General features: G+C 41.7%; 1 protein-coding gene across 2 annotated transcripts in view; it reads left to right on the forward strand.

Annotated features, from left to right (window-relative positions):
• malrd1 (MAM and LDL receptor class A domain containing 1) overlaps nucleotides 1–15,804 on the forward strand; it is a 392,346-nt gene that overhangs the window by 280,150 nt on the left and 96,392 nt on the right. For both annotated transcript variants that reach the window (XM_063044212.1, XM_063044213.1), the window contains one exon: nucleotides 7,658–7,838. In XM_063044212.1, coding sequence (XP_062900282.1) covers nucleotides 7,658–7,838 — 181 coding nt within the window. The remainder of the gene's footprint in view (nucleotides 1–7,657; nucleotides 7,839–15,804) is intronic.

Raw genomic sequence — 15,804 nt, forward strand, 5'->3', positions numbered from 1 at the left:
TGCTTAAGGAAGTAGCCCAAGAAATAGTGGATGCATTAGTGATAATTTTTCAAAACTCTTTAGATTCTGGACTAGTTCCTGAGGATTGGAGGGTGGCTAATGTAACCCCACTTTTTAAAAAAGGAGGGAGAGAGAAACCGGGGAATTATAGACCGGTAAGCCTGACATCGGTGGTGGGGAAAATGCTGGAGTCAGTTATCAAAGATGTGATAACAGCACATTTGGAAAGCGGTGAAATCATCGGACAAAATCAGCATGGATTTGTGAAAGGAAAATCATGTCTGACGAATCTCATAGAATTTTTTGAGGATATAACTAGTAGAGTGGATAGGGGAGAACCAGTAGATGTGGTATATTTGGACTTTCAAAAGGCTTTTGACAAGGTCCCACACAGGAGATTAGTGTGCAAATTTAAAGCACACGGTATTGGGGGTAAGGTATTGATGTGGAGAGAGAATTGGTTGGCAGACAGGAAGCAAAGAGTGGGAATAAACGGGACCTTTTCAGAATGGCAGGCAGTGACTAGTGGGGTACCGCAAGGCTCAGTGCTGGGACCCCAGTTGTTTACAATATATATTAATGACTTAGATGAGGGAATTAAATGCAGCATCTCCAAGTTTGCGGATGACACGAAGCTGGGCGGCAGTGTTAGCTGTGAGAAGGATGCTAAGAGGATGCAGGGTGACTTGGATAGGTTAGGTGAGTGGGCAAATTCATGGCAGATGCAATTTAATGTGGATAAATGTGAGGTTATTCACTTTGGTGGCAAAAACAGGAAAACAGATTATTATCTGAATGGTGGCCGATTAGGAAAAGGGGAGGTGCAACGAGACCTGGGTGTCATTATACACCAGTCAATGAAAGTGGGCATGCAGGTACAGCAGGCGGTGAAAAAGGCGAATGGTATGCTGGCATTCATAGCAAGAGGATTCGAGTACAGGAGCAGGGAGGTACTACTGCAGTTGTACAAGGCCTTGGTGAGACCACACCTGGAGTATTGTGTGCAGTTTTGGTCCACTAATCTGAGGAAAGACATTCTTGCCATAGAGGGAGTACAAAGAAGGTTCACCAGATTGATTCCTGGGATGGCAGGACTTTCATATGATGAAAGACTGGATCAACTAGGCTTATACTCGTTGGAATTTAGAAGATTGAGGGGGAATCTTATTGAAACATTTAAAATCCTAAAGGGATTGGACAGGCTAGATGTAGGAAGATTGTTCCCGATGTTGGGGAAGTCCAGAACAAGGGGTCACAGTCTGAGGATAAAGGGGAAGCCTTTTAGGACCGAGATTAGGAAAAACTTCTTCACACAGAGAGTGGTGAATCTGTGGAATTCTCTGCCACAGGAAACAGTTGAGGCCAGTTCATTGGCTATATTTAAGAGGGAGTTAGATATGGTCCTTGTGGCTAAAGGGATCGGGGGTATGGAGGGAAGGCTGGTACAGGGTTCTTAATTGGATGATCAGCCATGATCATACTGAATGGCGGTGCAGGTTTGAAGGGCCGAATGGCCTACTCCTGCACCTATTTTCTATGTTTCTAAGTTTAGAATGGCTGTGTGATGAAATGTTATTTAATCAATAGAAATCACATGACCGCAGATGCTGCATTTATGAAATGAAGACAGAAAATGCTGGAAGCATGCAGCAGATTACATTGCATTCATGGAAAGAGAAAGACAGTTCGCATTTCAGGCCAAAGATCCTTCATTTGTTTTCCTTTCCACAGAGACTGACCTGTTAGGCATTTTCAGCATTTCCATTTACATTTTATGGTTCAACAGAAATGGATCTTTTAACTCCTTATTTTACACACCCAGCAGAAATGGGTGTAGCTGTCTACCAGCATTTATTGGCCATCCGTTTTAAGCTCTGAGAAGGTGGCTGAGAGTATCCTTTATTTAAATCACTGAGTACAGTGTAATAAAATTATTGCTGACAGAAAGCGAGTTTCCAGTTTTTTAACTGATGATTTTAAGGAACTACAGAGCATTTCCCAGTTAAGTTTGCATACATAGTTAAACTTCTGGATAATATGGATACAATGCAATACACACAAAATGCTGGAGGAACTCAGCAAATCAGGCAACATCTATGAAAATGAATAAGCAGTCAGTGTTTAAGGCAGAAATCCTTCTTCAGGACTGAATGTGGATACGATTATTAGTTTTATTTAAGTGTCTATTCCAGATTCCTTTCTGTTCATTTATTTCAGATAAATGGTATGAAATATATCACCTCCTGAATGAAGGCTTGCAAGCCAGTAATAAGCTGGCTCCTTCTTCAGCTGGCTATCTAAGTTTAACTAAGATACTTCACCAGAGTGTTGATGGCAGGGTATCTGTGAATGGCAGCACTGCCGAATGCAAGTGACAGCTGCTGTCATATCAAGAGCAGTCACTTTCATCACATCCCTGGCTTTCATCTTCCTTGCTGATGTTGAGATGAAGGGTGTAATGAGGTCAGAGGCCAGATAGTTCTGAACACTGAGTGACTGTTTAACACAGTGCCAATGATCCCTTCCATCTCTTGCTGTTGATTGGGAACAGACGCAGAGCACAAATAAAGTGACTGGTTACTTGTCTTGCTTTAGGGTGCATGAACAATTTTCCACTTTAGACCACAAGACCATAAAAGATAGAAGTAGAGTTAGGCCATTTGGTTCATCGAGTCTGCTCTGCCATTTCATCATGGCTGATCCAATTCTCCTTCTCAACTCCATTCTCTTGCCTTCACTCTGTAACCTTTCACGTCCTGACTAATCAAGAACCTATCAAACTCCGCCTTAAAAATACGCTTCACGCCCACATGTGACAATGAATTCCACAGATTCACCACCCTCTGCCCAAAGGAATTCCTCCTCATCTCCATTCTAAGTGGACGTCCCTCTTTTCTGAGGCTATGCTCTTTGGACCAAGACTCCCCCACTCTCCACATCCACTCTGTCTATGGCTTTCAATGTTTGATAGGTTTTAATGAGATCCCCCTCATTCTTCTAAATGATAACAGTATAGCCTCAGAGCTACCTCATACAATAACCCTTTCATTTCCAGAATCATTCTCACGAACCTCCTCTGAATGTCAACATATCTTTCCTGTTTTAAGGGGCCCAAACCTGTTCACAGAACTCCAAGTGAGACCTCATCAGTGCCTTATAAAGCCTCAACATTACATCCATACTTTAATATTCTAATCCTCTCAAGATGAATGCTAACATTGCATTTGCCATCCTCACCACAGACTCAACCTGCAAGTTAACATAGAAACATAGAAAACCTACAGCACAATACAGGCCCTTGGGCCCACAAAGTTGTGCCGAACATGTCCCTACCTTAGAAATCATTAGGCTTACCCATAGCCCTCTATTTTTCTAAGCTCCATGTGCCTATCCAAAAGTCTCTTAAAAGACCCTATCGTATCCGCCTCCACCACCGTTGCCGGCAGCTCATCCCACACACTCACCGCTCTCTGCGTAAAAAACTTACCCCTTTAAGGAATCCTGCACAAGGACTTCCAATTCACTTTGCAACTTGGATTTTAGAATTTTCTGCCCATTTAGAAAATGCTCTGCACTTTTCTTCCTTCTACCAAAGTGCATGACCATACATTTCCTGATATCGTATTTCTATCTGGCATTTCTTTCCCCATTCTCCTAATCTAAATCCTTCTGCAGAATCCCTACTTCCTCAGCACTACCTGCCCCAGTGGCCAACCAGGAAAGGCTTCCTTTGTTCCTACTCTTTGCCTCCTGCCAATCAGACAATGCTCTATCTGTACTTGACTCTTTCCTGTAATGCCATGGGCTCTTATCTTGTTAAGCAGCCTCATGTGCGGTATCTTGACAAAGGCCTTCTGAAAATCCAAGTACACAACATCCACAAATTCTCCTTTGTCTATCCTGCTCGTTATTTCCTCAAAGAATTCCAAAATATTTGTCAGGCAAGATATTCCCTGAAGGAAACTATGCTATTTTATTAAGGGCCTCTCAGTACTCCGAAACCACATCCTTAACCTTCGATCCAACAGCTTCCCAATCACTGAGTTCAGGCTAACTGACCTATAATTTCCTTCTTTCCACCTCCGTTTCTCCTTGAAGAGTGGAGTGACATTTTCAATTTCCAGTCCTCTGGAACCATGCCAGAATCCAGTGATTCTTGCCTTCTCAATCTCTTCAGCCACCTCTTTCAGAACCCTGGGGTGTAGTGCATCTAGTCCAAGTGATTTATCTAACTTCAAACCTTTGAGCTTCCAAGCACCTTCTCCTTAGTAATACCAATTGCACTCACTTCTGACCCCTGTCATTCCTGAACTTCCAGCATACTGATGCAGTAAAGACGGATGCAAAATACTTAGTTCTTCCCCCATTTCCTTGTCCCCCATTACTACCTCTCCATTTCCAGTGGTCCAATATCTACTCTTGCCTCTCTTTTTCCCTTTATATATCAGAAAAAAACTTTTGGGTATCCTCTTTGATATTTCATGTATTCCTTCCTTATGGTTTTTTAGTTGTTTTCTGTAAGTTTTTAAAAGCTTCCAAGTACTCTACCCTCCCACAAATATTTGCTCTATTATATGCCCTCTTGTGCCTTTATGTTGTTTCTCTTGTCTGTCACAGTTGTGTAATCCTGACTTTAGAAAACATCTTTTTCTTTGGGATTTCCAGTATCTATCCTGTGCCTTCAGAATTGCTCCCAGAAACTCCAACCACTGCTGTCCTGCCATCATCCCTGCTAGTGTCCCCTTCCAATCACCTTTGGCCTGTTCTTCTCTCATAGTTCTATAATGCCCTTTACTCCACTGTAATACTGATACATCTGACTTTACCTTCTCCCTCTCAAATTGAAGGGTGAAGTATATCATATTATAGTCATTGTCTCCTAAGTGTTACTGAAACCTACCTCCCTAATCAAATCTGATTCATTACACAACATCCAATCCAGAATAGTCTTTCTTCTAGTGGGCTCAATCACAAGCTGCTCTAAAAAGCCATCTCATAGGCGTTCCACAAATTATCTCTATTGTGACCAACTTAACTATTCCAATCTACCCGTATATTGAAATCCCCATGAGTAATGTAACATTGCCTTTTTGACATGATTTGTAATTTGCTACAGTCCGGAGGCCTGTATATACTGTAACTCCCATCAGGGTCCTTTTACCCTTGCAGTTTCTTAACTCTATCTGCATGGATTCTACATCTTCTGGTCCTATGTCACCTCTTTCTAAGGATTTGATTTCATTTTTTACCCCACTCCCTCTTCCTACCTGCCTGTCCTTTCAATGCAATGTGTACCTTTGGAAGCTAAGCTCCCATCTATAATCTTCCAGCAATGACTCAGTGATGCTCACATCACCATAACACCTTCATCCTGTATTCATCAACCTTTTCAATTTTTCCCCATGTTACACTGTAAATCATCCCACTGACTGCAATATTTTTGCCCTATTATCTGTCTGTCCTTCTGGACAGTATCATTGCACACTGCATCTAGCCAAAACAGTCCCATCCTAAGGCCTATCACTCCTGTTCCTATCCTGATGCCAAATTAGTTTAAACCCTCCCCAACAGCTGTAAGAAACCTGCATGCAAGGATATTTGTCATCTGTGTTTGGGTGTAACCCATCCCTTTTGAACAAGCCACACCTTCCCCAGAAGAGATCCCAATGATGGAGAAATCTGAAACCCTGCCCCCTGCACAAGTTCCTTGCCACACATTATTCTGTCAGATCATCCTGTTCTTACCTTCACTGGTGTGTGGCACAGGCAACAATCCAGAGATTACCATCCTGTACATCCTGCTTTTCAGCTTTCTACTTAACTCCCTAAATTTTCTCCTTAGGAACTCCTCCCTGTTACTACCAATGTCATTGCTGCCAATATGTACCTGGACTTCTGGTTCCTCACCCTCCTCCTTTAGAATGTTATGTACCCAATCCAAGATGTCCCAGACCCTGGTATATGGGAAGCAACATTACATCCTGGTGTCTCTATCACAATGAAAGAGAATCTCATGTCTACAGAACCTAACTATGGAATCCCCTATAACTACTGCAGTCCTCTTCTCCCCACTTCCCTTCTGAGCCACAGTGCTAGACTCGGTGCCAGAGACCTGGTCACTACAGCTCCCCCCAGTTGGTCACCCCCCTCCCCCCCACCCAACAGCATCTAAAGCAGTGAACTTATTATTGAGGAGAAAGACCACAGGGGGTTCTGCTCTAGCTGCCCATTTCCTTTCCCTCTCCTGGCAGTCAGCTAGATACCTACCTCCGGCATCTTTGGTGTGACAACCTCCCTGTAACTCCTGCCTATCACCTCTTCAGTTTCCCATGTGAGCCAAAGGTCATTCAGCTGTATGTTCTCCAGGGACCTGCAGCTCTGTGCACCTGATGCAGATGTGCTTATCCAGGATGCTGGAGGTCTCCCAGAATTCCCACATCTCACACATAGAACACAACACAGCCCTTGGAGCCAATTTCACTGCACTAACTATGCACTAGCAGAGGAAGAATGAAAAAGAAGAAACTTACCAGAAACTATCTTCGCCCAAGGCTGCTGAGCCAAAGCACCTCCTCCCCCCCTCCAATTCTAACACTGAGCCACTCCAACAATGGCCACTCCACTTGTTGCTAATTTATTTTTCTTAGCCCTAGCTAATGACTCGTGATTCAATTGGCTACCTTTGTCAGATAGTTGTTTGTTCAGTGACTTTACAATGTGTCACTAATTCTTATACCGAAATCATGTCCATGCCCTTTGCAATATCAGCTGTTCCTTGATATCAGACAGGATTGGATGAAGACCAGATTCTGCGATAACAGGAACTTAAAATGTCGGCCAAGATGGATCAACTACTTGGCACTGCTGGTTGAAGGTGTTTACAAATATTTCAGCCTTATCTTTCCATCTTGGGTAGCAATAAGTTCAGAAATGAAATAATATCTGGCCAAGGGCTGCATCGGAATGCATTATTTGAACAATCCTTTGCCCAACATCTACGTTTGTTATTAGTTCCTTAACCTTAAAGGGTAATCCATTTTTAATTAATGCAAGCACAGCCACTTGTCATTAGAAAATAACATTTAGTGCCTGTCAATCTGCTGTTCTGTGTAACTTGGATAGATGATCACCTGGATTTGCCTGATGACTTACTTTGGTAGTTGAACAACAAAGTATTTTAAGAGAAAAGCAGAAATAGATACCTAACAATTGTCCTTCTTCCTCTATATAATTCACACAATAACTTCTAAGTTTACAAATGTGTCTTGACTTGTAGAATGTAAATACTGTTATTTGATGTCACTAGTATACCACATTGTTATTATACCGATTACTCAAATCACACTGTTGTGCAACCATATAGCACTGAAAGCACTGAAGATTAAATATAGGTTAAAATGTCATTGTGGTTCTTTCTAGAGCAAATGGTGTGCACTTAATTCTAATTATCAAGCCTCTCATAAAAAATAAATTTGGAATCAAAATTGGGAGCTATCATGGAAGTACATTTTGACCACTTTTTTCATGATGTAGCTTTCTATGGAGTTAAATTTAGTTCTGATTACTTTGCTAAACCGTGGCACCTTTGTGTGACAGTAAGGCTTTTGAAGCATTTTATTGCATTATTAATATCATGCTTACATATATATTTTTTCAGACAAGTAAAGATCTTACTGAAGTATGGAATAAAACTGGAAATCAAGGTGATAGATGGAACAAGGCTATGATACATCTGAAAAATCTGCGTAACTTTGAAATCATAATTGAAGGAATCCGAACTAAGAATTTTGGAGGTGGAGCAGCTATTGATGATATTCAGTTCAAACATTGTGCCCCAGGTGTGTATCCAAATCTTCTTTCCACTCACACATTCACATTCAAGATTATAAAGTTCGGGTGAGTAAAAAATCCTATCAAACACAACATGAGGACTTCTTGTAAAATGTCACTTTCTTTGCAACAATTCTTTATAATTGTATATTTACATGTTACACAACCAAAAATATTCAAGCAGATTCAATAATTGATACTTTGTCCAGGGTGTTTCACAATTATGACCTCCCTACCTGAAGTTGCAATATGTACCATCTCAAAGTTCAAAGTAAATTTATTATCAAGGTACATATATGTCACCCTATACAACTCATTCATTTTCTTGCAGACCTCACAGTAAACGCAATAACTAACAAGAGTATGAGATGTAGCGTCCTTGAAAGTGAGTCCATAGGTAGTGGGAACAGTCAGTGATGGGGCAAGTGAAGTTGAGTAAAATTATCCCCTCTGGTTGAAGTGCCTGATGGTTGAGGAGTAATAATTGTTCCAGTACCTGGTGGTATGGGTCCTGAGGCTTTTGTACGTTCTTCCTGATGGCATCAGTGAGAAGAGTGCATGACCAGTATGATGATAGATGGTTATAGATTGTGCTTTGCTGCCACAGTGCTCCAGGTAGATGCGCTCAATGTCAGGGAGAACTTTATCTGCAGTGGACTAGGCCATATACACTACATTTTGCAGGATTTTCTGTACAAGAGCATTGGTGTTTCCATACTAGGCCATGACGTGACCAGTCAGTATACTCTCCATCACATATCTGTAGAGGTTTTTAGATGACATGCTGAATCTTCACCAACTTCTAAACAAGTCGAGGTGCTGTTGTGCTTTCTTCATAATAGCATTTACGTGCTGGACCCAGCATGGATCCTCTGAAATGATAACACCAAGGAATTTAAAGTTGCTGACCCTTTCTATCTCCGATCCTCCGATGACTACTGGCTCATGGACATCTGAAGTTAATAATCAGCTCCTTAGCCTTGCTGACATCGAGCGATAGGTTGTTGTTTCGGCACCACTCAACCAGCTTTTCAGTCTCTCTCCTAAAGGCAGATTTGTCGCCACATTTGATTCCGCTAACAGCAGCAGTGTCATCAGCAAACTTAAATATGGCATTGGAGCTGTTCTTAGCCTCAAAGTCAATGTAAAGCAAGTAGAGCGGGGAGCTAAGCACACAGCCTTGCGGTCACCTGTGCTGATGGAAATTGTGGAGGAGATGTTGTTGACAATCCGAACTGACTGGGGTCTGCAAGTGAGGAAATCAAGGATCAAATTGCACAAGGAGGTATTGAGGCCTTGGTCTACAGAATTTATTGCAAGCACCTTATCACACTTCAATGCAAAAACTTATAACCCAGGAGGATCATTGCACTAAGTATATACAAACTAAGCCAATTTAAATCACACATCATCTTTGTTTAGTAAAATACAGTTCACTGACTATTGTTGATATATACCATGGAATTTCCATCTGGCTAGGCTTTGAGAGTAACTTCATCAGAAGGGCTCAAGATGCAATTCACTACTTTCCCAAGAGCAAGTGGAGGGCTTATCCCTGCCAGCAATGCCCATATACCATAAATGCAATTAGATTCATATCTCACTGTTGTACCAGATCTGAATCAGAGGTTCATACGTGCCTCTGGCTATCTAAAATGTGTCACTGCAAATTACTTAGGGATCTGCTACAACCTTAAAGGAAGTGAAAGTTCCACATCTAGCAATAAGGCCTTTGAAGTTTTAACACGAAATCTTGTTTTCAATGTAATTTTGCTAAACGAGAAAAAATGTCTCAGATAGCTTCATGAATGCATGGCCAGAAGATTAAGGCTCCAAGGCCAAATATGGTCTAACGAGGGCAGAACAAAAGAAATATGATGAAATGAGGGGTAAAGGAGTTTAATGAGGGATATCCAAAATGTGAAGTTGAGTAGCTAAAGGAACAGCAGCTAAAAGTCGGGTGACGGGAGGAAAATTAGTTCTATCGCTTCCAAGTTTTATTTGTGGAGTTTGTTATTTACATATAGACCTGTTTGATATCACAAAGGCAATTGAAAGAAACTGATTTTGCTCATCCATTGATTTGATTTTCCATTTGCTTCATTTACTATGCTTCCTATACCATTTTACACTGAAGTTTGAAAGGAAAGTTAAAGATCTAATCAATCAGGGATCTGGTTTAGTTTCAATTAGAACAGCACAACACATGTCCATTAGAAAAAAAAATTCTCATTGCTAAATAATTGCCAATTAAAACACTTCTTAACTGCAGTTTTCCCGCAGGCAATATTGAAATACCAATTCATTAGTAAGAAAGAGAGAAAAATGGTCATTTGTAATAATCCTTTAAGATGCTCCTTTCAAAATTTTGAAACAGCCAAACAGTCAATATAACTGGTTAAAGTAAGAAAATCTACATATTATCTTTTCGGTATTCAACAGTTTGAATGATTCCACAATATGAGATATAATCTGATTTATCCAACACTATGGAATTTCACCAGTGACAATCATGCTCTGCGTGGCATTTGTGAAAACAGGTCATTAGGTCAAAGTTGAATTAAATATACCCCAACAAATTCACCACTTGATTGCATCTTGTTAATATTTCATTATAATTACTCACCACTGGCACTTTTGAAATTGATGTCACAATGCAACATATTTCATGACATAATTTTAATTCGTATAAAAATAGAGAGCTATGTAGGAGAAAAAATTTAGCTTGATTTTAGATTAGGTTAAAAGGTCAGCAAATATTAGATTGTGAGGAAACTCAGTCCTCCTTTATTGTCATTTAGTAATGCATGCATTAAGAACTGATACAATGTTCCTCCAGTATGATATCACAGAAACACAAGACAGACCAAGACTAAAACTGACAAAAACCATATAATTATAACATATAGTTACAACAGTGCAAAGCAATACAGTAATTTGATAAAGAGCAGACCATGGGCACAATAAAAAAGAAGTCTCAAAGTCCCGATAGCCCCATTATCTCACGCAGACGGTAGAAGGAAGAAAACTCTCCCTGCCATGAACCTCCAGCGCCGCAAACTTGCCGATGCAGCACCCTGGAAGCACCCGACCACAGCCGACTCTGAGTCCGTCCGAAAACTTCGAGCCTCTGACCAGCCCTCTGACACCGAGCACTGAGCGCCATCTCTGCCGAGAACTTCGACCCTGGCCCCGGCTGCCAAACAACAGGCAAAGCCGAGGATTTGGGGCCTTTCCCTCCGGAGATTCTGGATCACACAGTAGCAGCGGCAGCGAAACAGGCATTTCAGAAGTTTCACCAGATGTTCCTCCGTGCTTCTCACATCCGACTCCATCAAATCAGGATTGTGCATGGCATCCTACTTAACAAATAACAGATATTCATTACCGGAGTGGTGCTGCATCGTGTTGCCATCTTCTCTCCACCAAATGGCCTGTACTTCACTGTAAGGTTCTATTCTCATCGACACATCTTGATTTCTGTTTTCTTTTGGAAAGCTGCAAAGTTAAGAATCAGGTAATTAACAGTAGAATAAGGAGACTTAAAGATCTGAGAGGATAACAGAAGAAAAGTATGAATAATAGTGATGGAAGAAAGAATGTGTTATGTTATTTTGGAAGAATACACCTTTACAGAAACATCAAGCATACTCTATAGAGCCTAGTGCAAAGAATCTGTTAGATGTAAAAAAAAATCAAATTGCTGATGCTAGAAATCTAAATAGATACAGTAAATACTGGACACACAGTATTCTAGGGGGCATCTGTGAAAAGAGAAGGGTGAAAGTTTTGGTCAGAAATATTAACTGTTTCTCTTTCCAGAAATGCTGACTACTTAGGCTATTGGAAATGCTTGAGCACTGAGGCCTTACTGGAAACAAGTTAAAGAGTTGTCCTGGACATTATCTGGTTATGTTAGGTACTGTTATTGTGAAAGTTTCCAATACTTAATCTGCAATATCTGGAGCTTCTGTTACTCCAAATATGCCTACTCTTACAGAGGTGATTGAAATTTTGCTACGTTAGAGTTCCTTTCTTCTGGGTCTACACTACTGACAAGCAATAATGACTAAAGTTATACCTGGGCTCAACACGTACTGCTGGGGTGTGATGTTTCAGGGCACAGCAGCAGCAGCCAGGCCAGTGGCATTGTGTTCCGCTCTGAAGCTCCGCAGGGAAGGGTACAGTCAGGCAGAGTGACAGTGATAGGAGACTCAATAGTTAGGGGGATGGACAGGAGATTAGGTGTGTTACTTCAGTTGCTATGATCCAGGATGTCTTGGACTGGCTGCAGAATATTCTCAAGCGTGAGGGTAAGCTGCCAGAGGTCACAATGCGCATTGGCACCAATGACATAGGTAGAAAGTGGGAGAAGGTCCTGCACAGAGAGCATAGGGAGTTAGGGAAGAGGCTGAAGAATGAGACCACCAAGGAAGTCATCTCTGGATTACTCCTGGAGCCACATGCTAGTCTGGGCAAGAATAGGATGATAGAGCAGATGAATGAGTGGCTGAGGAACTGATACAGGGGGCATGGCCTCATGTTCCTGGATTACTGGAAGCTATTTTGGGGCAGGGGTGACCTACACAAGAGGGACTGGTTGTACATAAACTGGAGGGGAATGAATATCCTGGCTGAGAGTTTCACTAATGCTACTCAGGAGGGTTTAAACAAGTTTGGCAGGGGGATGGGAACACCAGCACCAGGTCTAAAAGTATAGGGATGCAGAGGAAATTAGATAGTAGGCTGGTAAAAATAGAGCAGGACAGATAGTTTGAAGTGTGTGTATTTTAATGCTAGGAGCATCATGGTTAAAGGTGATGAACTTAGAGCATGGATCAGTACATGGATCGATGTGTGTGTGGCCTCCGTCAGTCGTGGTTGATCATGAGTACTGCGCCTCTGGTAGAGACTTCCAGGGCGCAAGCCAGGGCAGAATTGATGTGGAGATCCGTCTGTTACCCATGCAGTGGGACCCCCCCCTCTCCGTGCTGATGACAGGTCCAAAGGAACAACAAAAGTCGATACAGTTTGGTGCCAGCAGCATCGCAGGAGTTGCGGTGCTTGTGCTGGGTACAGCAGTCAGCCGCGTCCAGGACTCCGACTCCGGATTTTTCCTCAGGGTTTACTCCTAAAGCCTTTCCTGTGAATGGGTGTGGCCGCAAGGCAGCGGAGGTTTGAAATCGAAGTTTTCCCTCTCTTAGATGAGCTACCATTCGTGGTTAACAAGCCCCATCTGCCTGGAGCAACTAGTTTTAAGGCGCCAGTGGCCTGCCCTTGCCCCTTCTCCTGTCAATGAGAACAGCTCTTCCGGGCATAAGAACTATGCCACACGTGAAGGCCAGGAGCTGGACTTAGTTGTCAGAGGCTGTTTGAGACGCACGCCATGAAGAGCATTTGTTTAGCAGTGGGAGCTCGTCCCCCCTACCACCTTTCTGCTATGACTACCTTTGGAGCCATGGATCAACGATATTGTGGCCATTACGGAGACTTGGTTGAGAGAGTGACAGGGCTTAATATCCCAGGGTTTCAATACTTTAGAAAAGATAGAGAAGGAGGTAAGATGGGGGCAGATGCACCACTAATCAGGGACAATATCACTGCTGCATTCAGGGGGACATAATGGAAGTCTCTTCCACTGAACCAAATGGGTAGAACTCAAAAACAAGAAGAGTGCAATCACACTGATGGGATTGTACCGCAGATCCCCCAGCAGCCACAGGGACAATGAGCTACAGGTATGCAGGCCAATTAAAGAAAGATGTAAAAACAAAAGCGTTGTTGTCTTTGGGTACTTCAACTTTCCTAATATAAACTGGACCTTCTCAGTGCAAGTGGATTGGATGGGGCAGGATTTGTTAAGTGCATCATCCAGGAGGGTTTCTTAAGTCAATATGTTGATAGGACAACAAGAGGAGTTGCTGTATTTGACCTGGTGTTGGGTAATAAGTTAGGCCAGGTGACCAATATTGCAGCAGGAAAGCAGTTGGGGAAAGACGACCATAATTCTAGTTTTAACATAGCAATAGATAAGGAAACCTCCAAAACATAAAACTAATCAAAATAAAAACACAGAGCTGAGAAATGTATTTCTACTTCTTTTTAAAGTGGGGTGAGCACTTACGACATGGTGGCATAATGACATATGCCATTCACTTACTTTTACAATAACCCATAATGAATTATGAAAACAACAATTAACAAAACAATATATTAACAACATTACTCAAATATTACTGAAATATTAAGTATACAACAGTTCTACACATACATCAGGAATAAGAGGGTAACTAAGGAGAGGGTGGGATCACTCAAGGATAAAGGGGATTTGCCTGGCTGTGAAGGATGTGAGTGAAGTCTTTAATAAGTACTTTACATCAGTATTTACCAAAGAAAGGGACATAGAGATTAGGGAAATCTGTGCCAAAAGTATTTATGTACTAAGGCATTTCGAAGTAAAGGAGGAAGTAATGTTGGGTGTCCTAAAGAGCATCAAGGCGAATAAGCCCCAGGGCCTGATGGGACACAGGATATTGAAAAGGGCAAGTGAAGAGATTTCTAGGGCCTTGACCAACGGCTTTGTGCCTTCTCTAGCCACAGGCAAGGTCCTGGAGGACTGCCGAGTAACTAATGTTCAAGAAGGGAACCAGGAATAATCCTGGAAACTGTAGACCTGTGAGTCTCACATCAGTGGTAGGAAAGTTACTGGAGAACATTATTACAGGTAGAATTTAATAGCATTTGTCAAACCATGGCCTAGTTAGGGAGAGCCAGCATGGCTTCGTACAGGGCAGGTCATGTCTTACAAACTTAATTAAGTTTCTTGTCTAAGTGAGGAGGGTGAATGGTGAAGGTAGAGATGTGGATGTTCTCTATGTGGCTTTTATTTAGTAAGGCATTTGACAAGGTCCCTTATGTGCAGCTCATCCAGAAGATTAAGATGCATGGGATAAATGATATATTGGCCGTTTGGATTCAGTGCTGGCTTGCCCATTGAAGGCAGAGATTGGAGGTCAAAGGGATTTATTCTATCTGCAGGTCTATGATTAGTGGTGTTTCACAGGGATCTGTACAGGGACGCCTGCTGTTTGTGATGTACATAAATGACCTGGATGAAAGTGTAGATGTGTGGGTTAGTAAGTTTGTGAATGATACAAAGATTGGTGGTGTTGTGGATGGTATAGATGACAGGCAAACAATACAGTGGAATGTCGATCAGGTGCTGATATGGTCAGAGAAACAGCAAATGGAGTTTAACTGGTCAAATGTGAAGTCTTGTTCATTGGTAGGTCAAATGCTAAGTGACAGCATATTGTTAAGGGCAAGACCTTTAACAGTGTTGATGAGCAGTGAGATCTTAGGGTCCAAGTTCATAGCTCCCTGAAAGTGACTACACAAGTTGATAGGATGGTTAAGAAGGCACGTGACATGCTTTTCATTATTGGTCGAGGCATTGAGTTCATAAGTTAGGAAGTTACATTGCAGATTTATAAAACTCCAGTCAGATCACATCTGGAGTATTACATACAATTCTGGTTGTCCCATTATTGGAAGGAAGTCAAGGAAGTCAAAGCTAATGTAAAAGCAAAAGAGAGGGCATACAACAGAGCAAAACTTAGCAGGAAGATAGATGATTGGGAAGCTTTTAAAAACCTACAGAGAGCAACTGAAAGAATCGTTAGAAGAGAAAAGGTGAAATATGAAAGCAAGCTATCAAACAATATCAAAGTAGATAGTAAAAGCTTTTTCAACTATGTGAAAAAATGATAGAGAGATGAGAGTTGATATAGGACCACTAGAAAATGAGACTGGAGAAATAATAACAATGGACAAGGAGATGGCAGATGAACTAAATGACTATTTTGCATCAGTCTTCACAGTGGAAGACACTAGCAGTATGCCAAATGTTGAAGGGTGTGAGGGAAGAGAAATGAGAGCAGTTACTATTACAAGGAAGAAGGTACTCAGAAAGCT

Source organism: Mobula hypostoma, chromosome 3, assembly GCF_963921235.1.
Source record: "Mobula hypostoma chromosome 3, sMobHyp1.1, whole genome shotgun sequence".
NCBI classification, from domain to species: domain Eukaryota; kingdom Metazoa; phylum Chordata; class Chondrichthyes; order Myliobatiformes; family Myliobatidae; genus Mobula; species Mobula hypostoma.